Source organism: Aricia agestis, chromosome 11 (assembly GCF_905147365.1).
Source record: "Aricia agestis chromosome 11, ilAriAges1.1, whole genome shotgun sequence".
In the NCBI taxonomy this organism is placed as follows: Eukaryota; Metazoa; Arthropoda; class Insecta; order Lepidoptera; family Lycaenidae; genus Aricia; species Aricia agestis.
This window is the reverse complement of record NC_056416.1, coordinates 7,100,296-7,126,295: the sequence shown is the minus strand read 5'-3', so window position 1 is coordinate 7,126,295 and position 26,000 is coordinate 7,100,296. Positions and strand designations below refer to the sequence as shown.

At 35.0% G+C, this 26,000-nt stretch overlaps 3 protein-coding genes across 12 annotated transcripts in view; 1 reads left to right on the top strand and 2 right to left on the bottom strand.

Moving 5' to 3' along the window:
• Positions 1-1,148: 1,148 nt before the first annotated feature.
• On the bottom strand, positions 1,149-2,868 carry LOC121731869 (tRNA (guanine-N(7)-)-methyltransferase). Its single transcript, XM_042121542.1, has 6 exons — positions 2,685-2,868; positions 2,472-2,584; positions 2,207-2,391; positions 1,778-1,891; positions 1,469-1,570; positions 1,149-1,277 (listed from the first exon to the last, which is right to left on the bottom strand). Exons 1-6 carry the CDS (start codon positions 2,756-2,758, stop codon positions 1,149-1,151), a joined length of 717 nt encoding a protein of 238 aa, XP_041977476.1. The 5' UTR covers positions 2,759-2,868.
• Positions 2,869-8,661: 5,793 nt separating this feature from the next.
• Positions 8,662-10,282, bottom strand: LOC121731868. Its single transcript, XM_042121541.1, has 5 exons — positions 10,266-10,282; positions 9,260-9,376; positions 9,062-9,178; positions 8,864-8,980; positions 8,662-8,782 (listed from the first exon to the last, which is right to left on the bottom strand). Exons 1-5 carry the CDS (start codon positions 10,280-10,282, stop codon positions 8,662-8,664), a joined length of 489 nt encoding a protein of 162 aa, XP_041977475.1.
• A 1,457-nt stretch (positions 10,283-11,739) lies between these two features.
• LOC121731807 (kinase D-interacting substrate of 220 kDa B) overlaps positions 11,740-26,000 on the top strand; it is a 62,860-nt gene continuing 48,599 nt past the window's right edge. For 3 of the 10 annotated variants that reach the window (XM_042121445.1, XM_042121448.1, XM_042121446.1), the window contains exon 1: positions 13,634-14,117. In XM_042121445.1, coding sequence (XP_041977379.1) covers positions 13,836-14,117 — 282 coding nt within the window. In that variant the 5' untranslated portion in view covers positions 13,634-13,835. Of the gene's footprint in view, positions 11,898-13,632; positions 14,118-26,000 lie in introns of those variants that run through there. The other 7 variants (XM_042121444.1, XM_042121443.1, XM_042121454.1 and 4 more) reach the window with 5 other exon arrangements.

Below are 26,000 nucleotides of genomic sequence, written 5' to 3'. Positions count from 1 at the left end.
GTATTTTAACTTAATTTCAATATAATGTTTAAACATGAATGTCCTGTGTTTTATTATTTTAAATCTTAGTATGACAAAATAATATAACATAGAACAATAAAAAGTGCTTGATATAAAAATTTTTATTAAGAAATTAAAAAAAAACCCCACCAAACAACTTTAAAAAGTAATGAAATAATATATTTTACTGATTAAGTTTAAATAATTCCTAAGTGTAAAGTGATATTTTAGTCCATAATTGTTGTCACGGTGTGCCGGGGGACCGCCAACTGTGTCTTTTGCATTTTGTATCGCCATGTCACTGATTGTCTCGATTCGGTTCGTTGTGAACTGACCCTTAAACTATAATGTTATGTGAAATCAAACATCTACATTAGCGGTCCCCCGACACACCTTGACAACAATTATGGACTAAAATATCACTTTACACTTAGGAATTATTTAAACTTAATCAGTTAAATATATTATTTCATTACTTTTTAAAGTTGTTTGGCGGGGTTTTTTTTTTTAATTTCTTAATTTAATTTTATTTCATGCTTTTTAAACTTGTGTTGTTTATAGTGCAGAATAATTCCTATAAACAGGATCATATAATATCCCAATGAATACCACCTACGAATGTCCTTTTGGATGAGGCCGTCAATATGAGCCCAAACATGAAACCTCCACCCAAAGGTTCATTATTCATAATATGGAGCTCGGCTCCTATAGAATCCAGGTGACGCTGCAGCAGCAACATGCAAAAATGTATTGGTTATCTACGTCTTACTAGTTGTCGCAATTCAAATGAGCCCCACGAAACCGTTGCTCTAAGTTGGTGAGGAGTTGGGTATCTTATTGATTACCAGGTGATGTTGCAGCACCACGTCAACTTTCCATTAATGTGTAAATATTCATAAATGTCACCTAGAATGCTATAAAGCCCACCAAACGACTGCAAGTTGCTAATCGGACGAACCTTCCTTCAACCTTCACGAACCAGGTGAACCGCGATTTTTCAGCATGGAGCAGGCTGATGATGATGAACTGTAGCTAAGATCAAAATCGGTCCACCCGTTTGGATGCTACGATGCCACCAGACAGACAGACCGACAGACAGACACGTCAAACTTATAACACCCCTCTTTTTTGTCGGGGGTTAAAAATATTTATTTAGTAATTATATTGCTGTCAGATATTCTCTTGAACACTGCAAGAAATTTATCTCCACTATTTCTTGTTACTTTTTGCCCTTCCTCTGTGCTTTCATACAGCTTCTCGACAACTGGATCAGACTCCTGAAAAAAAGTAGTAAAATTATGCTGGTATAAATACCCCTTCTAGAAAAACAAAGGTTGCCAACCTTTGTTTTTCTAAACCAGAGGATGCATAAAAAATGACTAAACTTTTGCTACCGAGACACAATGTTTGTTTCAAATTACTTATTTTAAAATGGTGTTACAAAGAAATATTATGCAGATTTATTTACCAAATTTTTGTCAGAAATTCTTTGAAACAGGGGGTGTTCTTCAAAATGGGTAACCATCCATTCATGCAAATCCTTTACATCTGTTATTGTGTACACTATAGCCTGAAATATCAAATATTTTGTTGAAAAATATAACTCCAATTCATTCATTTTAAATTTTAATGCAACATCAGCGCACCTTTTTTCTTTCTACAAATTGATAATTTCATATTACTTTTATCTACATTTTCTATTAGCAGCATTTTCTAGATGAAAACACTAGAGTCTACTCTCATAAACTTTAAAAATCCTATTTAACAATAAACTTACTCCTTCTGCAAGTATGTAAGCATACTCTGCAAGTAGCCACTTGTTTATAATCCTCCACTTATGTTTTGCTTTCTTAAAATGTGGATCTGGATACAGAAAGAACATTTTTTTCAACTGAAACCAAAGACTTAAAAGGTAAACATACAATCGGAAATACATTAATACCTCAATCATGGGCATTGCAGACACAATAGATTTTAAATAGTTATGCTACAGCCGGGTGCCGCTTGGGGATTGGTGGGTTAACAACAAAAAAATAATAAACACAAAATATATTGCAGAAGGCTGTCTATCCATTACCTCGTCAAGCTTTCACCACTGTACAGATTTAGAAGAAATTTGATGTGGTCAAATTAAAATATCTTGTGGCAAAGTTTAAATTTCTGCAACCAAAAGTTGTAGACAACATTCTTTAATGTTTATAATCACCTGTCCTTTGTAGAAGAAGTTGGGTAGATACTTCATTGCGTTAGTTCTGAGAACTGCTATGTTCTGATACTGTCCAGGGCTTTGTATCCTTAATGCTTGGATCCTGTCATTTACATAATCGGATACTTTCACTCGTATCTCTAGTCCTAGCATCAATTGTTCAGGAAACATAGGTGACAATGTTACTACAAAAAATGGGTTGGTTATTAAATTATAACATTATTATTCGTGTATAAAAATTTGTGATCCACAGTTTATAATTTACCCAGAAGACCTCCATAACCACATCCAACATCTAAAAACTCTACTTTCTTCTGGTCTTCAGATTTTACAACAGGATACAAAGCTGTCCAATCAAAATCATCTGGATGAGCTGGACTGTAATGTAATAAAGTAGATTTAATGCAAGTTCAGTGTAATTTTATACTGATTTTACATGCTGACTTTAATTATGCTTAAAAGTAAAGTAAAAACGTACTATTCAAAACAATGATCTGCTATAGGATTAGAATGTGCTCGTTGCCTATAAAACTTCTTTTGTGGTAAAGCCATATTTAGGCAGTAAACATAGTATTTTCCATTAAATAATAAATTAGATTATGAAAAATGTTTCTAGCTACAGTTTAGAGGTTATTTTCTTCGCAACCAATTTACAACACAATCTCGTTTTCCTTCTTTTATTATGACATTTGTTTTTTTTTTATATGTCCTGTGTCCTGACAGTATATTATAAGTTTATGGTCCTGACCATGTCCTGACGGCTGACAAGTGACAGCCGTGAGCACAGCTTCAGATAAAAAAAATTTATCAATGTCAATGTTACGCTCAAAGACCGAAAACGCTCAGTGAGTGAAAAAATGGCTCACAAGTCACAACGCGTTGTGGTAATAGTGAAACGGTGAAAACGGCCACGATGCGTTCTGGTAATCACAGAAATACCACATAGCGAAATTCGTGTCATGGCTGACGTGCTATTTAGTCCGTGAGCCCGGCCCCGAAATGCCTACGTCACATGACATCAACTTAAAACGCATGGCACACGGTCGGCAAATATATGCCGAGCGAGGATCAGACGACTTTCGCATCTGAAATTGGCCGGAAGTCAGAAAAATCGCCTCACTTCCGGTCAAATTTTTAGTGTCAATTTACGTCACGTGACATCAACGTGAAACATGTGGCAGCATATAGCCCTATAGTTTTAGAGAATGGAAACATAAGTCTGTCAGTTTTAAAATGGCCGGAAGTGCTTGGCAGACGGCGTCAAAGTTGGTCCTTGGGTACCCTTTTTTACGTCACGTGACATCTTGATGAATTCTTTTTTAAATGTTTTGAAATAATAGTGACTTATAGAATAAATGATGCTGCCAAGCCAGATCCGGCCGGAAGTCCCAAAAAAAGTGATTTTTAAACTGCTCGTGAATTATGAGAAATTCGCATGATTTATCAAATTATAATCAATTTACAAGAATTATCGACCAAAAATGGGTATAGATGGTTTGGAAGAACCGTGAATTGTAAACCTAACCTGTTATAATAATAATTTAAGGTAAATAAGTGTGTTACTATACTAATTGATCAGGCTCATAATATAAAGTGGGGTGGATCCAATGATGGTGGGACGAATCCAAATTGAAATTTGCTATTGACGCTGCTACATTTACATTATACTATATAGTTGATTTCAATCAATCGTGTTTAAGTCACTTTTAAATAAGTGAGTTGTACTAATTGTAGGATATGTAGTATAACGAGTAAAAAATATGTAGGATTATTAGAGTACTTGTAATAATTTTATTATGTTTTATTAAAATACAAGGGGTAAAAAATCGGTAATTATATTTTATAGAAAAAATTAAAACTTCATGTTAAATGTTAAATATTTATTTATTCTTATGCTATGTTGTGTTACAAAAAAACGTTTTTATTATATTAAAAATTAACAAACCAAATCTAAAACTAAACACCTACAATGTAAAATTAAAAGAAATAAAAAGATTACATAATATCATTAATCATTATCTTCATCCTCATCTTCTGATGAAGTAAAAACCTCACTGCTTTCGTCATCTGATCCTATGATGATATCATCTATGTCTAATGGGGTTGGGTCACCGTCGAACCAGTGGGGTTCATATTTTTCGTTTACTAATTTCCATCCATAATCATTTGGATGTAGATTAAATGTACAATCCGGTAGTGTTGCATTTTTCCACATCGTGGTCACAAAAATCGTTCTAAAAATTTTCTGTTTTAAAACTTTGAAACAGGGTGGCATTAAATTCGAGGTGAAGCTTTTTACTTTTTGTAAAAACTTATTGCGTTCTTTTGCAAAAGTTTTATTAAATATTTCGTAACGAGCTGAATTTACTGAATTACAATTTTTAACGCCATATAGCATTGAGGTAAATTCCTGGATTATACTGAGCTCTTTCTCATTACAAATTAATGCTGAATTAAAGTTTTTAAAAGATGTTTGAAATTTTGAATATTTTTCCAACAAATTCAATGCTTTCACTTTACCCTGTCTGAAAAAACTAGCCGTGTAGTCACATCCCGTAAATGCATGCAAGGCAGGTAAAGCTTGGCATATATTTGTACCCAATTTTATGTATATTGCATAGCAATCCGTGTATCGGACATCTCTTAATTTCAGCCCCGACAGTAAAAAAATTTTTTTGTCGGAAAATTTATGATAATTTCCTAAAATTACTATCAATATATCCGTATCTGCTGCGTTTACTACGATTTCTTTTTTTTCTTCCAGTTGAGCAATATGGAAAATAATTCGAGTATCAGCCTCTTCATGTTTACAATTAAACATTTCTTCTTCCGTTTTTACTACTCCGTCATCAGTTTGCTTATATGAGAAGCATTTGTTCTCGACTGTTAGAAATATTTTTTTTAACCCGATTATATTTGATTTCTCAATATTTCCCCAATTCTCGGCTAAGAACCCTACGAGTGCTACTTTGAATTTGGGGTTTTTTAAAGACTTCATAAAGTCTCTTGGTGTTTTTTGTGTAGGACCACTAATCTCGTACGGAATGCTTTCCTCTCCTCTTGACTCTCTTTCTTTGTCCTTGATGGACGGAGTCATGTATCGGTCAAAAATTATATGGATTTCCTGTGAGGGTACATTACAGATTTTATGAAGAATAGTGTCAGACAATTTTCCAAAAGTGTCAGGAATTGATTTTCCTAAGGAAAATAAAAAACTGAATCCGTCGATGATCCAAGCATTTGGATTATCTGGTTGCTGGTGGTGGTCAATTTTCCCGATTATTTTTTTAGCTAAAACAGACTTGTCCGTTTTGACCATATTGCCTGTAACTTGGCATAAAGCTGGTGGCAAAGGTGCTAATGGGTATGACAGGCACTCGCTCATGTCAATTTTCTTTTCGAGCGCTATGGCTAAAAGACGGCCAAAAATGTCCCTCTCCATCTTAAGTTGGATTTGTTTGCCCTCCTTTGTTGTATTGGTTTTTTTATAGCATTCGGAACTAAAATTTTGTATTTTATTGCGTTTAATTGGTCTCTCAAATCTTTGAATATCATTATTACATTCTTTTATGAAATCATTTTTTTGATCCTCGCCGATTTGTCTCACGTTCAGTAAGAACTTTTCTGTTGTGTTTGTGGCTGCCCGACCAGTTGAAATATTAACTAGGTCTTGCAAGGTAGCGTCAAATGGGTTTATTTTTTCAGTTATTGTATTTTTAATTTCGTTTAGATCTTCTCTGTCTTTTTTTGTTTTTGATGGGCGTAGCTCTTTGGAAACGTCATCTTTGCTGTTCAAGTCAATCAAGTTTAATAATTCCGTAATGATTTTTGTGCGGTGGCTGTGTGTTAGAGCCCAACGCTGTCTTGCAGCTATTGTATTTGTTAAATGTGAGATTCCGCTCATTGAGTTTGCAGCATCTGCATTTATAGTCTGTTCTAAAGTCAAATCAACTGGCAATCTTGCCAAAGGGTTCTTAGTTCTTTTTACGCCAAAAGAACCTTTTTCAAATTCAGTTACGATTTCTGGTTTCAATTTTTTCATGTTTAACATATTATCAAGATATTTGAGTAGCCACCTCGCGTAATTTTGCTGATTAAAACTAAAAAACAAGTTTGCTATTTCAAAGAGCGTTTCTATATATAAATAAAAATCACTAGTTTTCATAGATCTGTTTAATCTGTGGTAACAATCTACTAATTCTGTATATTGTAAACAGAATTGAGCTGTTTTACCATGTTCGCCATCAAGAGTTAATTTTTTGTATTTTTCGTATTCTTCTAGATAGTGGTTTACCATGGGAGGTAGGTCCAATGGCTCTCGAATTCCAGTTTTATTTTCTTGGATATCTTTAAGACTTTGGTCAATTTGTTCTACACGGAGATATGTGTTTTTAAGAAACTGTTGAAAGTGTAATATTTGGAATGCTGCTGATAGTAATCCATGAATCCTTTTACACCTGTTATAGTGTTTTCCAGCCAAAAATGCATTCAAAGAACCTGCAGCAAGTACTTGTGACTGCACCAGTATATCTTCAATACCTGAGCCATCAATATATTTTCCTAATACTTTAAAGAATGCTAGATATATATGAAAGGTACCCAAATTTATAATCAAATTATCGTATTTTGGACTTTCTGCCACTTGTATTTGCATAGCCATTTTCGCGATTGCCAAATCATATGTCAGTACCAAATGAGTCTGACCAGTTTCTTCCAATGCTTTTTCAGCGAATATCATCGTTTGATGTACAACTGAGTAAGATGTGGGTGATGCATTAATCTGTGGTAAGTAATCCAGAGTCTGAATTTCACTATTATCGTTTAAATTCTTGCAGTTGAATCCAGTCCACATCGGTGTTTCGGGAATTCGTTCTAGTGAAAATATCCATACCATATCTCTGCACATTGCATTTTTTTTCGCTTTCGTGCATTCATCAGCTAATTGAAAAATATCAGGTAATGAGGACAATTTAGTAATTGCCTTTGGTTTTTTGTAATATGGTTGTATCTCTGATATAACCTCCTGAAATTTTCGTCTTCGCCGGTTCGTTGATTCTGATGCCAGTCTAAGTTGTGGCTCCAAAATTGCCATTTGCTCCGATCGCGCTTCTTGAGGTTGAAATTGGTAAATAATGCCAACTGTATCGTGCATCGTATCTTTACCGTCCAATGTTTCTACATATCGGTCAAAATTATCAAAAGCTATGTTTGTGTGGAGCTTTGGATCACATGTCATACTTTTTGGAATGAGAGTTCTTTCATCGGCAGCAGTGAATGCTAGTTCAGTTTCTAGTGACTCCGCGGTAGTGTAACTAATTGTATGGCCATATCTATTGAGTATTGTCATTAATTTGCTACTGTTTGTCAATGATTTCACTGTCAATCCTAACATCAATTGTTTAGATGGTTTGATCTGTCCTTTTGTTGTTATATAAATAATATCCTGGCAAATTGACATAATTTTTACTTTATCCCTATCAGAGAGTTTTTTTACATCAAGACCTTTTACGACCGTCTTTATGAACTCATAAAGTATCTCGGGTACTTTACACTCTCCTTCAATGATTTCATTTGGGTGAAGCTTTTGTGGAAGTTTTTTTTTATCAATAGCCTTTATTTCATCTCTGATTTTAAACGCAGTATCACGAATTCTGGTGTACTGTGAAGATTTATGTAACAACATTTCTTCTAAGAGTTTGTTAATTTTCAAATTTTTTTTATGAATAATAATCTTATTATTGGATATTGCCTTTTTGACGTCAAGAACATCCCCGAATGCGCTTTCTATTTTGTCTCTAAGATGTTGAGATGTATAACTTTTTAGTTTAGTTTCATCATGTCTGCCTTCGTTAAACTGGCTCAATAGATCTTGATAATAACGCCACAAATCGTTAAGATAAATAACATTTTGTGCTTCTAATATTTCTGACAAAATATATTGTGATAGAGAATCAAAAGCTTTTTTATGCAGTTCTCTAAGGCTATACCAATCACTTGTTTCTTCTTTAGAGGTTCTTAATTTATTTCGACAGGTGACCCAACAACATTGATGATATAATAATCTGTTTGATGTATTTATTTTTGTTAATAAATCTTCATCATTTAATGACGATGCTAACAAAAGCAGTGATGCTCTTACCTGATCAGAACACGTTTTTAAATACTCTCTTCGAGTTCCAATTTTCTTTTCATACTTGTTACAAAATATGCATGTTTCCTTCCTCCTCCTTTCCTTTTTTCCTCTGCTAGTTAGTATATTTGTCTGGCTATCATCTTCATCGATTAGAGAAAGCAACTGCTCCGTTGTCTGTAAATAAAAAGCTTTTATAAGCGAGCTAAACATATGACTTGTAAAGGACATCGTCCCGAAAACTGAAACCATGACCTCAGACCTCACCGTACAGAATGAAATTCTGTAACTCTAGGTACAGTCATCATATGACAGAAAGTCTCACTCACATGTGGGCTGAGTGTGATGGTTTGAGTGGTTCCGGCAGAGCTACCGGCTGATACGTCGATATCAAGTAGTTGATGCTCTTTACTTGATGAAGGCAATGATTCCAGGTGCTCCCGGATCTGTAGAAAACAATGTAAAATCATATTTTTGTACCGCTAAACAATTTATAACGTACAAACGCCACGAGCACAAAGTCTCACCTCGGGGCCAGGAGTGAAGGTTTGAGTGGTTCCGGCAGAGCTACCGGCTGATACGTCGATATCAAGTAGTTGATGCTCTTTACTTGATGAAGGCAATGATTCCAGGTGCTCCCGGATCTGTAGAAAACAATGTAAAATCATATTTTTGTACCGCTAAACAATTTATAACGTACAAACGCCACGAGCACAAAGTCTCACCTCGGGGCCAGGAGTGAAGGTTTGAGTGGTTCCGGCAGAGCTGCCGGCTGATACTTCGATATCAAGTAGTTGTTGATCTTTACTGGATGAAAGTAACGATTCCAGGTGCTTCCGGGTCTGTAGAAAACAATGTAAAATCATATTTTTGTACCGCTAAGCAATTTATAACGTACAAACGCCACAAGCACAAAGTCTCACCTCGGGGCCAGGAGTGAAGGTTTGAGTGGTTCCGGCAGAGCTGCCGGCTGATACTTCGATATCAAGTAGTTGTTGATCTTTACTGGATGAAGGCAACGATTCCAGGTGCTTCCGGGTCTGTAGAAAAAAAAATTGTACTGCTAAGCAGAGAAATTAAAGTAAAATCACATTATTACCCTGTATAACGCATTCGAATTTTTAAAGCACCTATAATATGCTTATATTTTTATACCTACTACCTCGGTTTTGGTCGGTTTTATTACCTTTAATGTCTAATAATATTATGGGTATAGTTTAATGTGCAAAATATACTGAATTAAGTATTGGTCAAATCATATACTTAGTTAAAAAAAATTGTAAAATAACTATGATTCGGATATTGCTAAAACTTAAATTAGAAAAAGACAAAATATTTAGTTCATATTTTGTTCATTTTGTACGAGTAACACTGGTATTTTCGTTTTGGCAGAGTTCGGAATAAAGAAATTAATTTTGGAATCATGGCAAATGTTGACTACAAATTTAATAATTATTATACCTATTTAGATACTAATATTAACACTTACCTCACATTCTTCAAATGCTTCAATGTACTTTCGTTTAACAGCGGTAAACTTTCTCAAACATTCCATGTGATACCCAAACTCGGTCTGGGCTTGAGGTTTTAGTTCGATTTCTTTGTATTTAAATCCGTTGAACTTTCGTAATTTCAAGTAAAAAGAACACTTTTGAAATACTTCATCTGTAAAATTCTGAGTTTTATGTTTATTAGAACACAAAAAACACTGCTTCATTGTGGCAAATAATTATTTATTTTAAACCACAACACAAATTCAAAAATTAGATCACAACACCTATTTTCGTGGTCTTCACCAAACTGCGATGCGAAATATTATACGAGTGAAGCGACCGGCTTGCGGAATACGGAGGATTGGGGTCTGGGGACCCGCGCAGGTAGCTGCGCGGGCGACGATGTTACATAAGTGCGAGTAGGATGTAAACAGACCTCTCTCTCGCACCCATTATGACGCAAAAAATCCAGGTAACTGGTAGGTACACAAAACAGGACTTGACCGATTTGACGACTGAATGTGAGGTAACAATTACACTTATTTACCCTAGATTTATTATTGTAACAGGTTAGGTACTTTGACTCGATAATTCGTGTACTTAAATTGATTATAATTTGATAAATCATGCGAATTTCTCATAATTCACGAGCAGTTTAAAAATCACTTTTTTTGGGACTTCCGGCCGGATCTGGCTTGGCAGCATCATTTATTCTATAAGTCACTATTATTTCAAAACATTTAAAAAAGAATTCATCAAGATGTCACGTGACGTAAAAAAGGGTACCCAAGGACCAACTTTGACGCCGTCTGCCAAGCACTTCCGGCCATTTTAAAACTGACAGACTTATGTTTCCATTCTCTAAAACTATAGGGCTATATGCTGCCACATGTTTCACGTTGATGTCACGTGACGTAAATTGACACTAAAAATTTGACCGGAAGTGAGGCGATTTTTCTGACTTCCGGCCAATTTCAGATGCGAAAGTCGTCTGATCCTCGCTCGGCATATATTTGCCGACCGTGTGCCATGCGTTTTAAGTTGATGTCATGTGACGTAGGCATTTCGGGGCCGGGCTCACGGACTAATTCGACCACAACGCGTTGTGCTAATCGAGAAAAGCCATGACGCGTTCTGAGCATTTAAAAACAGCCACGACGCGAATCCGTGTTGTGGCCCTAATGAAAACGGCCACGACGCGATCTGAAACCAGGATAGTTACTCAGGAGTAATTTTATAGCGCCCAAGTGTGTGCGCAATACACAAGAGCACTCTGGCTTCAATGAAACTAGGCCAGTTACGCAGGAGTAATGTTATAGTGCCCAAGTGTGTGTGCAATACACAAGAGCACTCTTGTTTTAATGAAACCAGGCCAGTTAAGCAGGAGTAATTTTATAGTGCCCAAGTGTGTGCGCAATACACAAGAGCACTATTCTTTACTCTCATAACCCAATGGAGCGCTGGCGAGAGATCAGGTGCAGGACTGACTTTTACACGCGCACACACGTGGGCACTATAAAATTACTCCTGCGTAACACGGCCTGGTTTCAGAACGCGTCGTGGCCGTTTTCATTAGGGCCACAACACGAATTCGCGTTGTGGCTGTTTTTAAATGCTCAGAACGCGTCATGGTTTTACTCGATTACCACAACGCGTTGTGGTCGAATAGCACGTCAGCCATGACACGAATTTCGCTTCGTGGTATTTCTGTGATTGCCAGAACGCGTCGTGGCCGTTTCACTATTACCACAACGCGTTGTGAGCCATTTTTTCGCTCACTGAACGTTTTCGGTCTTTGAGCGTAACATCAATACCAAAGGCAAATCTCTACAAATATATACTAGTAATCTGTGGGCAAATCCTATTATTCCTATCACCTATGTCAATGTCACAGTCAGTTTAAATTTTCTTGACGATGTTGAATTTCTGATATTTTTAATTAGAAAAAATTAATTATAATACAATTAATTATGTAGTTACCATGCTAAAAAGCTTAAAAGTATAACGATAATTACAGTGTTCTGTGCTTTATCCGGTTACGCAGACTTTCTCTTCAGTTTTTAGTCAAGTAAGTTCGTTGATCACTGTTTTTCACAATAAATCCCTGTTTTTTTATTACAAAATCATTATACATAATAGCATTAATTTTATTTTATAAAAAAGAATATTTTTTATTGTAAATTTACGGTAAAAGTGTGACCACTATAAAAGGACAATCACTTTATTCCTGAAAAGCTGTAACACGTTTATCAAAGCACGACACAGTTGGTCATTGTCTTAAGAATTTGTTAGGATATTTGCATTGCATAGTTGTAACTAAAAATTATCTATAATTTCTCACCAAACTGCCATTTTAGGTGTCATTTAGTATCAATACCAATTTAAAGATTCAATAATATCTCTCTATCTTTTTCACAATAATTAAGCTTGAACAGTAAGTGATTACATACTATATACATAGTTCATCATGAACTGAAGTATGAACTATGAACAGGGCCGGGCCGGATTGTGAGCTTACGAGGCCCTGAAATTACTTAGGGCCACAACATTTTAACTGTCAGTTCGTAGTACCAACACCTAATTTGTATAATAAATTCTTTCGCATTATCATCTATTTTTGACTTGACTTAGCTGGGGGGTGGAGGCCCTTGGACTCATGGGGCCCTGGGCTTAAGCCCAAATAGCCACATGGTAGATCCGGCCCTAACTATGAATGTTCCAGGTACTTAAATGACTCAGCAAAGAAATGTCATGGCAATAAAAATATTGTGATGATTACTAAAAATGGGTATAAATAAATTTCTGCTAGATTAATAATAATTTATATTATATTTATTACATTTTTTGATGGATCTATTCAGAATTCACAATTTTCATGTTAATATTATTAATTATGAAAATTGTGAATTCTGAATAGATCTATAGAAATAACCATAAAATGTATTACTTAATACTACCTCAAAAATGTTCATTCCTGTTTCAAAAATTACTAAACAGTAAACACTAAACTGTCGAAAGGTGACTAAGGGCCTGTATTTACTTTGATTAATGTGAGTTCAGGTGATTAGTGATTAGGAGAAAATAAAGGACTTGCACTAATCAGTCTCTGTCCACACTGCTGTTCTCCTGATTACTAATCACCTGAAATAATCACCGGCACTTATCACTAATCAACATCAATTCAGGCCATTAAGTGTGATTTATTATTTACTACTTTCAAATTTTCTAAAATTATTTTAAATTTCTTGATAATTCTTAGTTTAGCTATTACTTAATTCCACAACTGATAAAAAATTTGACCTTGTCAATATGTGTGAATACAATGTTTCTATTTATATTTGACCATGATCTTAGTTATCTTAGTAAAAATATTTATACCTTCAGGACTCAAATGGGTAAAATTGCTGTTAGCGAAATATATTAGTTAAATATTGTAGTAGTTAAGTATACAAAAAACTAATTTTGATGACTTTTTTATAAAAAAACTGCTGGTACATGCAAATTGACAGACATACAAATACTTTTGTAGGAAAACATTGTATTACTTACTTAAAGAAAAAAAAAGCTAAGTATTCCATGGCACTCTATTTCATGTGTGTAGTACAGCATTCAGTCTAATGTGCTTACCTAATATAAAGTACAATTCTACTATCAACTATCTTAGATACACAATAATATTGGGCCTACTTTCAAGTTTTCTAAAAGTTTTTACAATATAGCATGTAATTTGAAAAATATACTAAATATATGTAATAAGAATTTTGAATTTCGCGTATTTGAATGTAGTATCCTGTTAATGCCAATGAACCTACAGATCAAAATACGGGTGTTTATTGCCCAAGTTCAGTCGATGATAAGAACCAGATTTGCGGTTTTGTTTTGACGTGGTCGACCCACGTGCGGGCGACGCGCCGCAGTCTGCGCCCGCCGCCCGCCACGACGCACGCATTTTACGTGCGTGCTTTCGTTCGTTACGCTAAAAAAAATTAATGTTCCAAATTGAAACATGGATCGGGGCCACAGCAATTTGATTCGCGAAGGGTCTAAATCGACGCGAATGCTCACCGACAGCATATCATCCGACGAGCCAGAAACCGAGAGGCTGCTCAACTCGAACCAACCTTCTGTAGTGAAAGTGTCTAGTGGCCGGCGGCAATCGCTGACGGCTCCGCCCTCCCCCACCGATTCGCGCAAGAAGCGGGACCACCGAACCCACTACAGGAACCACCTGCACCACTTTATCCACTGGAGGGATATCTGGGGTGGGGAACCTCACAAAGCCAATGAGGTAAGGAGGACTATGGCATGTGCTAATCCTCTATAGTCTAATACTTCTATAGCATGAAATTTCAATGTTGTCATAACAAAAACTCCTCTGTTCAATCTAACTAAATAAATCATTCGAAATATTTTCCAGGAACTTTAAAAATGTTGATTGTGCTAATCCTATTTCAATGTACCTAGTCATAACGAAAACTCTTCTTTTGTTCAAAGTTTAACTAAAAGGATTATTTTGCATTATTTCCCATGAACCAAAATGGTGATAATAGTAGTCAGTAACATTATTTTTGTAATTCACACCGCTATGTAGATTGTAGAGTCTCTCCAAAGTTTACTTTTATTTAAAAATTAAAATAAGTAAAGAAACTAGTTTCCAAAGCACAAATCAAATGAAACAAAAGAAACGAAATAAAATTAGTTTGAAAACAGCGTTTTAATCACTACAGTATCGTTACACCTTGTCGTTATGGCCTTGAATTAGATTCGGTACCGTAACAATTGTTGCGAGTTACCTACTTGTTAATTGTACTACACATTTGACAGAAGTTACACGAGTCTCTTCGTTACGTCTCTAATCAATTTATGCAAAAATGTTATTCTATTATAAAATTACATAAAATAGGTTCTTGTTTGAATAAAACATGTTCTTTAGTTGTAGATAATTATTAAATATAATTTTTTGGACACAGACAAAGGAATAAATTATTAAAATTGAAGTAAATATTTTATTCCACTAATAAAATAGTACCTGGATGACCGAGCTTTGCTCGGTATAGCAAATAAGTTTATATATAACATATAACAATTAGTTGCTCACAAAATAGTATTAGTATTTTTCAGTTTATCGATTATCGATAAAACACGAATAAAAAGACATTTTCTAAAAATGATTCCTAGCTAGATCGATTTATCGCCGATTTATTAAAGATATAAGATAACAGATCGTATCAACTAGAAAAAAACAATGGAAACAACAACAGTCTTAAGTTGACAAGCTTAAGTCTGCTTAGGTCAAAGTTTTTAGGACTTTTAAGAAGGAAGAGAATGCAAACTAATTAGGTAACTTTTTTATTTAAAAATTTCACACTTTAACGGATGGTATCAGGGAATCTGCAGATTACCTAGGTAATGTGCAAATTAACATATTCTGCATTCTAACGATAACATATTATGTAACATTCATATTATATCTTATATTTGAGTATTTGGAACAATTATTATGACTGTATACCTACTATAAAGTTTGCAAGTTGTAGCCTATTATTTGTGAGCATTTTAAAATAAAAAATCGGCCAAGTGCGAGTCGGACTCGCGCACGAAGGGTTCCGTACCGGTGTCCGGTATAGAGTGAAAGTAGACAAAAAATTGTGTTTTTTGTATGGTAGCCCTTAAATATTATATTTATTTTAATTTTATTATTAATTATTTAAGTACAAATATAATTAACGATTTTGTGAAAATTTCAAGTGCATATAACTTTTACTAATATTGATTATTGAGCAAAAAAGGCCAAAAAATCACGTTTCATGTATGGGAGTCCCCCTTAAATATTAACTTTATTTTATTTTTAGTGTTTGTTGTTATAGCGGCAACAGATATACACAATCTGTGAAAATTTCAGAAGTCTAGCTATAGCGGTTCTTGAGTTACAGCCTGGAAACAGACAGACAGACATCGAAGTCTCAGTTATAGGGTCCCGTTTTTACCCTTTGGGTACGGAACCCTAAAAATGTACTTGCTACAGTGAAGTAATTAAATCCTTTCAGAATAAAATAATTTAAAACTGCGTAGAGTGTGAAATATATTTACATAAATTAAGGTCTATCATATTTTATTTCACATTTCTCTGTATGTTATATGTATTTATAGTGGTTTGTGTTATTTATACATATAACATAGGTACCAATTTCCAACAAGCAAGCTACGATCTCATGGTTATCTTGATCTTCGTCCCGTCCCCCTTCGTCGTCCCCAAAATTGCCTAAACTCTTCCTTAAATATTTTTAGCTTAAAATCGAGTTACGTAACTCGATTTTAAGCTAAAAATAGTCGAGTCACAAGAGTTTAAAATTGAAATGGAAGAAAATAGCAGATAACGTGCGTTATCCATAACAATCTCAGCCAACGGAATTTCAGAAAGATAAACGAAACTGTATCTTTATGTGATATTGTACAACTCTGTTGCGCCAAGACTCGTTTATCGCACGGGTACCTTACATTTTTCCAGGACAAAAAGTCTCCTAATATTATGTCCTTACTCCTTTCCCGGGACTCAGTATCTACATACCGAACAGCAAAATCGGTTCAGCGGTTTGGGCGTGAAGAGGTACAGACAGACACACATTCGCTAAGATGATACTAAGCTTACTTTAACCTATCACTTTATTCACTTATCAGTAATGTCTGAAAAAACAGTAATCCAGTCTCTATTTGTCTTGATTTCTCTTGATTTTTTTTGTGCAAACGTTCCATTGGATACTACGTAAAGCCACGACAGCCAACGGCGACGCCTTGATAATTTGGCTGTAGCGATATCGATTTTTCTCAGCAATGACTAAAGCTAAGAAATTAAAGTTCATTGTCAGTATTCATTATGTCTTTGTCTTTGAATTACTCATAGCATAACACGATTGGTCAACTTTTATAACACAGAATAATCAATCAAAAATAACTCTGTAATATAGGGTTTCCTATTTTGCCAACAGAGGAGAATGATTTGAGCTTCCAAAATTTGTACATAAATTGGTTCAAGTATACACTTTAATTTGCCCATAGCTTATATGAAATGTATTTATGGTTTTTAAATTACGCGACAAAAACCATTTTGACGCTTACGCCCTTTCCAATTTTTGCTGTTCCATTGCTTGTTTTCTATGAGAGGCCGGGCCGGCAACAAGCAATCTAAAACATATCCAAAACGGATTTTTACTTAAACGCGGCGTCACCTTAAAATTAAAAAAATCACATTATAGTGCCCTCTAAAAGCTCATTGCTCATGCAACTACAAAGTATGCTTATCGCTTAGGGAGCGGCTATTAATCACATCAGCTAAATTTAGATATCCACCGAGGTGTGACTTTCAGTCTCTACTCTCTAGGGCTAAAACATGCAAAAAATATCTACATTTTAAAATGATACTTCAAAAGTTCAAGTATTCAAAGTTCTTAATCATGCCTCTATAATCGTTTAATTGGAACTCTCTTTAAATACAAAATATCAGTCTTTTAAAGTTTTCTAAAGTATTAAATATACATTTTTTGTTTAAAACCTTTTTTAATGAAACATGTTTTTAAATAAATTTTGTATAAATTCTCTTTTTAACCGAAAATATATTATAAGTACTTCTTTTGTTCGCAAAAATATTAAATTATAATAAGTAACTTTATTTTCATAATGAAATATTTTTGTGGGTCCTAAAATAATACTTTTAACCTAAAATGAAATCATGTAATTTCAGTTACTTCCAACTTCAAAGGATTAATCCTGTGGCTACTGGACCTTAGGCTAAAATATATAAATTATAATCTTTATTCCTTTGTCGTAGCGTTTTGCGTAACCGTGTACTCCGATTCAACGTTTTTAATGCAACAGTAATAGCCACAGAATATAATATTAGTAGATACAGCTTCAATCCTTTTTCGATCTAGTCTGTCTCCTACCTATTATCCAGAAAATGGTACTCACATAAACAATCAAAGAAGCGTCAACTGCGTTCTGATTGGTCAAACTCTAAATATCTGCGGGGCTAAAATGGTCGCTTTGAGGAATCATGATATGAATCATAATATGAATCATTTTTCTTAAATCGCAAAATGCAACTCTGCTTGCAATTCATTTCTGTATTTTTGTACTGATTTGACATTTGTCAGTTTGACAGTTTTGACAATTCATTTGCTGAATTGATTGAGAGGAATTGCTAAATGTGACCATTTTAGCCCCGCTGGAGCTAACACTGAACCACTCTGTATAAATGTTGACTAAAGTATCAGAGTACAGATTTATTCAAGGCTCGCTTCAGGGGCTGTACCACGAAACCATTTTTAGACTCGCCGTGTACGGTGTACTATTCTAACAACGTCATTTCAGGTTTGTAATTAGTTAGAGTAGGACGCGGCATTCAGGTGCCTTACTCCCGAAACTGATATCGATTTCGATTTTCGATTTCAACGGTTTTTGACACTTCAGACATGCTTTAGACATCTAAAATAGCTCTATTTTAGATGTCTAAAGTGTCAAAAACCGTTGAAATCGAAAATCGAAATCGATATCAGTTTCGGGAGTAAGGCCCCTGATTCGATTGATTCAGTCTCAAAACGGTTTCGTAGTAGGCCCCTGGCCCGGTCGCTACAATATGCGTGGCGTGTGTCATGTAGCGACACAAATTGCCAGCGACTTGCTCACAATCAGTTTAATTGTGGCAATTGTGTCGCAGACGCATGTCACTGTATTCAACTATATTGCGACCAGCTATCTGATTCAGTATGCTCCGTACTCACATCCGATTACAATAGCCTATATTTTTTTTTTTTACAATCCAAAAGTGTTGATTTCATTATCATAAACCTTTTGCCGTCTACTGCTAAAGCATAGACCAATATTGGTCTATGGCTAAACGTAGGCAATCCTAATTCCTAACAAACGCCAGCCATGCCGATCTTCTTCCCCAAATTATTCTGTAGAGTTTCCTACTCTGTGTGCCTAATCGTGGTCTCCACACTTGTCCGCTCCATCGATCGTCTGTTAATCTTCTGTAGACAATATGTCTACTTCCTCCTTAGCGTGCTAATTCTATGAGCATTTTACTGTCGAATTACATTGATGTACCAGAGAACATTTTATTTGGTCGTTTATGTAATTGTCAATGTAAGTCGTAAACAAGTTACTATTTGACTATGTATCACACTGAAATCATTCATTTTTTAATTCGGTCGACTTCATTTTCTTCCCTTAGTAAATGAAGGCCACTCAGATAACATACTAAGAAGTATAAATTACATATTATACGCATAATCTTCGTAAAAGGTCACAATTTGGTCGGCTCCAGTAGATTTCACATTGACCTAGTAAGTAGTAAAGTCAAGGTTGGCTGAGAGAATCCCCTAAAATTAGATGGTGGTTTCCATCCTTTATTTGTACAGTAGGTATACCTACGTCATGTTACATTTTGTCGACTTATCCAACGTAACAGAGACAAAACATTGTTTATATCTATTTATGTCTGTATAGGCACTGTGCATATTTTTATTAGAATAATCCTTACTCCAAGGAATTAAACCTCCTTAGATCCAATTCTTTGGAGTGCGGACTATGAAGTATGAAGTATCGATTCGGGACCTAAATACCATTTTAAACTTCTCTCCAAAACTAGTCCCTATCTTCCCCTTGTTTAAAAAGAACAAAATTATTTTAGCTCTACCAAATACCACAAATTCGTTTATCGTGCGAGACTGTACATATTTCCGGAATGAAAAGTTCCTATGTCCTTCCCGCCTCCCGGAACTCAAAGTACATAATATCTCCATACCGAATTTCAGCCAAATCAGTCAAAGCGTGAAGAAGTAACAGACAGACAAAAGTACTAATAATCTGTCTCTAAAAGACACTTTCGCATTTGTATTATTAGTAAGGATGTCGGCTCTACCAAGAAACTCAAGTAATGAACATTTTCAATGTGTCATACATTAGTAACAACTAACATAGTAATGGGTGGCTAACGATAAACCCATTTGTATGTCGTTAGTAAAATTGTAGTTTTATGTTCGTTTTATTTGCACAGAGTCATGCGTCTGTCTTATCTTTATGTTCCCATGTAGTGCGATTATTTTAAACTGTTTCAAAAGTATTACTCACAAGGTCATTGTATGTGGAATTTAGATGCCTTTGCCTAGGTTTAAATATTAAAAAACATGGTTTAATGTAAATAATAAAAAACATGTTCTAATAGTCATACTGAAGTTACTCAACAAAAGGTTACCTAAGGCTACCTTTGTTGGGATGACATGCAAGCATTACAATATGGTAGTACAAATATAATCTCAAGTTAATCTAAGCTATAGAGTAAGAACTAAGATCCTGCGATGGCCAGACCTTCCCAAGTTGCGTAAAGCTGAAAGTTAATACCTGTTTGTGACCTTTCCAGAGGTAAGGGAGCATACCCATACTACGTGACCTACTTTTTAAGATTTTTTTACCCCCCCAATATATGCCAAGTATTAAATGGCGGTAGAGAGGTTGTAGAGGCAGCAACTAGTTTTTTTTTTTTCGAATGTCTTCGTTCGAATGGCAAAAATATTGGAGATTAAGAGAAATAATCAAAAACAGCTGTATAGATCTTAATTTAAAAAAACGAATTTACGAAACAACAGTGTTACCTTGTCTTACTTATGGTTGTCAGACGTGGTCTTTAAGAAAAGAGGAAGAAGATAAGATTGCCATTTGTCAACGTAAGATGGAAAGAAGTATGTTAGGAATTAAATTATCTGACCGAATTCGTAACAGTGATATCAGAACAAAAACTAAAATTATAGATGTTACCAAAAGAATCCGAACACTTAAGTGGCAGTGGGCTGGACATGTTTGTAGAATGAATAATAGATGGACAAAACGGTTGACAGAATGGATACCAAGAAACTTAAAAAGAAAAAAAGGCAGACCCAACAAACGATGGAGAGACATTTTCAGAGACAGGTGTGGAAATAACTGGATGCAAGTAGCCCGAGATAGAATTATTTGGAAGGATTTAGGAGAGGCCTACGCCGTAGAGGCGACTACCACCAAAATTTAATTTAGTTACAAAAAAAAAAAAAAAAAATTAAGTATAATAATAATATGTAGTTATAGGGAGAGAAATGTTATATTTTGTTATATTTTAGTTAGTAAAATTGTTTATTAAGTATTAAGTAAATTTATTCTCTAGTATATTTCTGTAAATTGGTGGTAGGAAAATAAAGGCTATTTTTATTTTTATTTTTTTTTATTTTATTTTATTAAATGGCGAGAAAAAAAAATTCGTATGACTTTCCTCTCGGCGAAATCGACTACGTGACAAAACTCTAGACCCCCTTCCCCCCTCTTGTGACAGAGCGTAGTATTTTGAAGACCCCCCTCCCCACCCCCTCCTAAATGGGTCACGTAGTATGGGTATGTTCCAATAGCCGGTACCGACTTCAAAAGGATGAAAATTGGGTGCAGAAGTAGTTGAGGTTTAGTCGAATTTTGAAAAAGGCACTAATGAAGAATAAGAATTATTTCAGACTTTTTAGATCATTTTAAGAATATCGTTTTTACCTTGGAAGTCGGTTTCATGAACAAATGTAATCAATATTTTAGTGATAAGAGGATTAAATTTAAAATTAATGTCCTTGATCAAAATTTCTAGTCTTGAGACGAGGCAAAAACGTATAGTCTAGTCCAGCCTTTCAAAGTGGGCGATAACGCCCCCTTGTGGGCGCTGAAGATCTGAAGGGGACGGTGTGGGACCCAGAAAAAAAGAAGGGGCGATGTGTAGATTCTTGGGGGGGTTATTTTATCCGGATGCATTTTAAATTGAAACAATGGGGGGCGCTAAAACAATTTGTTCTCAAAGTGGGCAGTAGACAAAATAAGTTTGGGAACCACTGGTCTAGCCGCATGTTGTATGTTCATACTTTATGCACATGATGCTCGTGTTTGACATTCAAATCGCATGGTAATGTTAAATGTAAAGTTATCCTTGGTCAATTGTTGATCATAATAATATGACGGATGGATGCTAACAGCTATAGTCTTCGTACTCATAATATTATGACTATACAGTACTTTAGTATGTAATTTGTAATTAAGGCGGGGATTAATCTCAATCAAAAACGATAACGTTGCACACAACCAAAGACCAAGCGTATACGCATCGCAATAAGATTCATTTTAGCTTAGCATAAAACTATAGGTTCTCGGGCGAATCTTCTCTATTTTTCATGTTTTTTTTAAATATCTTTGGAAATAAATATTAAGAAACAAAATTGTTCGGTTAAAGAATTTTTAGTTTAGATTTACTAACAATTTATTCAAATAAAATGTACAATTATCCTAGTTAATACTTATATTTCGATGAAATAGAGTTTTTTCGGAGGTAAGTTTGTAAATTAATTACAGCCAAAGTATTACGTTTTATTAAAATGTTTATGGTTTAAGGTATTTTGAATATTGTGCTTTATATCTCATATTTTTTAACACTTCGTTATTATATTGGAACTAGGTAAACCGGGAGTCACGGAATAACTAATTGGGCTTTATCCTCGCGTTAACTTAATTTCAACATCTAACCAAAATATTACCAAAATTCTATCAAAATATCATTATTCATTATATTTTTAGTAGTCTGTAGATATTTTTGCAAATTACTTCTAACAGTGTGTTACATAATAATATATGGGATAAGTATATAATTCTGTTTTTGAAAACAAATAAGTATATGATTAATAATTACAAGGATTAAATTATAAAATTAATGTTTTGTGTTTCTGAGTAATGAGGTAACTAATTAGTAATTAGCATTTTTTTACATTCTTTATTTCAAGTAGGTAATTTGCTATGTACCTTGTCAAATTGGAAAAGAGCACATGAACCCTTTGTTATTAATATTTATCTCTGTTTTAAAATGTTCTCAGTAATCCTGCAATGGATAATGTTACTACTAAAAGATACTTTAAACCTTTGTAACTGAAACCCGGGTTCGGATGTCCCCGGCAGACCTATCAAACCAAACTCTCTGGAGGGTATTGATTTTATTTTACTTTTTAGTTTTATATAAAACTAGATGACGCCCGCAACTCCGTTGCGCCGAAATTAGTTTATCGCGCTGGAACCGTACATTTTGCCGGGATAAAAAGTATCCTATGTCCTTTCCCGGGAATCAAAGTATCTCCATACCAAGTTTCAGCAAAATCGGTTGAGCGGTTTGGGCGTGAAGAGTATATAATAATATAGTAAACCGGCGTGAAACAGCGCTTGCGCTGTGTTTCGCCGAGTGAGTGAGTTTACCGGAGGCCCAATCCCCTTACCCCTATCCTAGTCCCTTCCCTACCCTCAACTATTCCCTTCCCTTCCCTTCCCTACCCTCCCCTATTACCCTATTCCCTCTTAAAAGGCCGGCAACGCACTTGCAGCTCTTCTGATGCTGCGAGTATCCATGGGCGACGGAAGTTGCTTTCCATCAGGTGACCCGTTTGCTCGTTTGCCCCCTTATTTCATAAAAAAAAGTAAGAATAGTGAATTTATATTCATTATAATTTATAAGTAAGCATGGATAATGGATATAGTATGGATAAAGTTTTTTCTTTGCCCTTATTAGGAAGAAGGACCTAAATGCGAAAAGTCCTTCCCATTGTTTGCCGTAGCCTTAGCTTTGTAGTGTTTGTGTCGTTAAAAATGTAGGACGCCAAGAAACTAACTTGTGACGTTTCAGCCATAAAACTAGTTGACGCCACACATATCTACCCAGTCTCAGCCTGTCGATCCTGGCGACACGTGAGATACAGCGGTGGAAATGTGTGGTGGGCCAAAGCCAGTCTAAAAAAAATGGCCAAGTGCGAGTTGGACTCGCGCACGAAGAGTTGCGTACCGTTATAGAGCGAATATTAGGAGAAAAATGTGTTTTTTGTATGGCAGCTCCTCTTAATTATTTATTTTATTTTAATTTTATTATTTAATATTAAAGTTCACATATAATTGAGGATTTTGTGTAAATTTCAAGTGTCTATATGTTGCCATTATGGATTACGAGCCAAAAAGACTAAAAAAAGAACGTTTGTTGTATGGGAGCCCCCCGTAAATATTACCTTTATTTTGTTTTTAGTATTTGTTGCTATAGCGGCACCAGAAATACATAATCTGTGAAAATTACAGAAGTCTAGCTATAGCGGTTCTTGAGTTACAGCCTGGAGACAGACAGACGGACAGACATCGAAGTCACAGTAATAGGGTCCCGTTTTTACCCTTTGGGTACGGAACCCTAAAAATACCTACCCAGTCCTGGTACCATTTACACAAGATACGATTTTGCATGTAGAGTCTTAATTACTCTACATTCAAAGTCTACCTTTACATTGATCTCCTTTTCCTCGTTTTCTATCTAGTCCATTGAAATGTTACAATTTAAGGACCGAATATTCAATTTATTAGATAGAGGACGCAATTTTATTTTTGAGACATGTAGGGGGGTCAATAGAAGCTTAACCTCTAGTTTGTGGGGTCGCCACTCGCCACTCTTGTCCCCCGGCCGCCGTCTTGGAAAAAGGGGTGACAACAGTATTTTAGCGATACCTCGGAAACTTTACGGCTTACAAAAAAATTGTGAAGTGATCATTTGTTGCAAAACTAAAATTGCGTCCTCTATCTAATAAATGCAATATTCGGTACCTAATAAATGCAAAGCTCATGTGACATTTCAATGGACTCATCTTGAATCTACTATAATTCGACATCAGCAGGCCTAAAAAGAAAACTTTATTTCGATAAAATATTTTCTATCCTTATTCCTTATCTTAAAATACCTACTTCATAGCATTTTTTTACCACGCTAAAAATGAAATTTTCCAGAGTTAGTGCAATATTATTGCTGGCATCAAATTAAATAGTTTAATTATTGTCACTTTAAAACCTTCCCTGGACTTCTACGAATATTTTAAGCCCAATCCGTTTGTTCGTTTGCCCCCTTATTTCATAAATAAAAAAAATAAAAAAATAGGTAAACTTTGTTTTCGTTCTTAGCAAATTGGGAAACGTGATATCTATACAAAGCGACGGAGTTAATGGAGGAATAAAGTGCGTGTCTCTATTACGTAATGCTAACTTACACATCAATAATACAGTTTTAGGGTTCTGTAGCTAAATGGCAAAAAATGGAACCCTTATAGATTCGTCATGTCTGTCTGTCTATCCGTATGTCATAGCCACTTTTCTCCCAAACTATTTTTGGTTTTTGAATGCAGCAAGACTATCATCTAAAGAACAATATAACTACATTCATAAGTCATAACTCAATACGAAATTTGTTTTTGGGTAGTAGATGAATGCTTAACAGCGTCCAAATGTCCTTAATTAGAGAAAAAATCGGCCAAGTGTGAGATGGACTCGCGCACGAAGGGTTCTGTACTACAATTGCAATAGAGCAAAAATAAGCTGAAATAAGGCACCTTAATTATTTCATTTATTTAAATTTTATTATAAATTATTAGAATATTAAAAAAATGAGTATTTCGTGAATATTTCAAGTGCCCATGTGGTTATTATACTCGTATCGAGCAAAAAATAGCAAAAAGATCACGTTTGTTGTATGGGAGCCCGTAAATATTTCATTTATTTTGTTTTTAGTTTGTTATTATAGCGGCAACAGACATACACAATCTGTAAAAATTTCAGAAGTCTAGGTATAGCGGTTCTTGAGATACAGCCTGGCGACAGACAGACAGACGGACAGACGGACAGACAACGAAGTCTTAGTAATAGGGTCCCGTTTTTACCCTTTGGGTACGAAGCCCTAAAAACGGGACCGTATTACTAAGACTTCGATGTCTGTCCGTCTGTCTGTGTGTCTCCAGGCTGTAACTCAAGAACCGCTATAACTAGATTATTAATATTTAAGGGGGGCTCCCATACAACAAACGTGATTTTTTGGCCTTTTTTGCTCGAAATCAATATTGGCAACAGGTAGACACTTAAAATTTTTACTAAAGCCTTAAATATTATGTATGTAATTTAATAATTATTAATAATATTTAAATAAAATAAAAATTTATTATTCCTCCCATACAAAAAACACAATTTTTTGCCTATTTTTGACGGAATCCTTCATGCGCGAGCCCGACTCGCACTTGGCCGATTATTACCCTTTGGGTACGGAACCCTAAAAAAT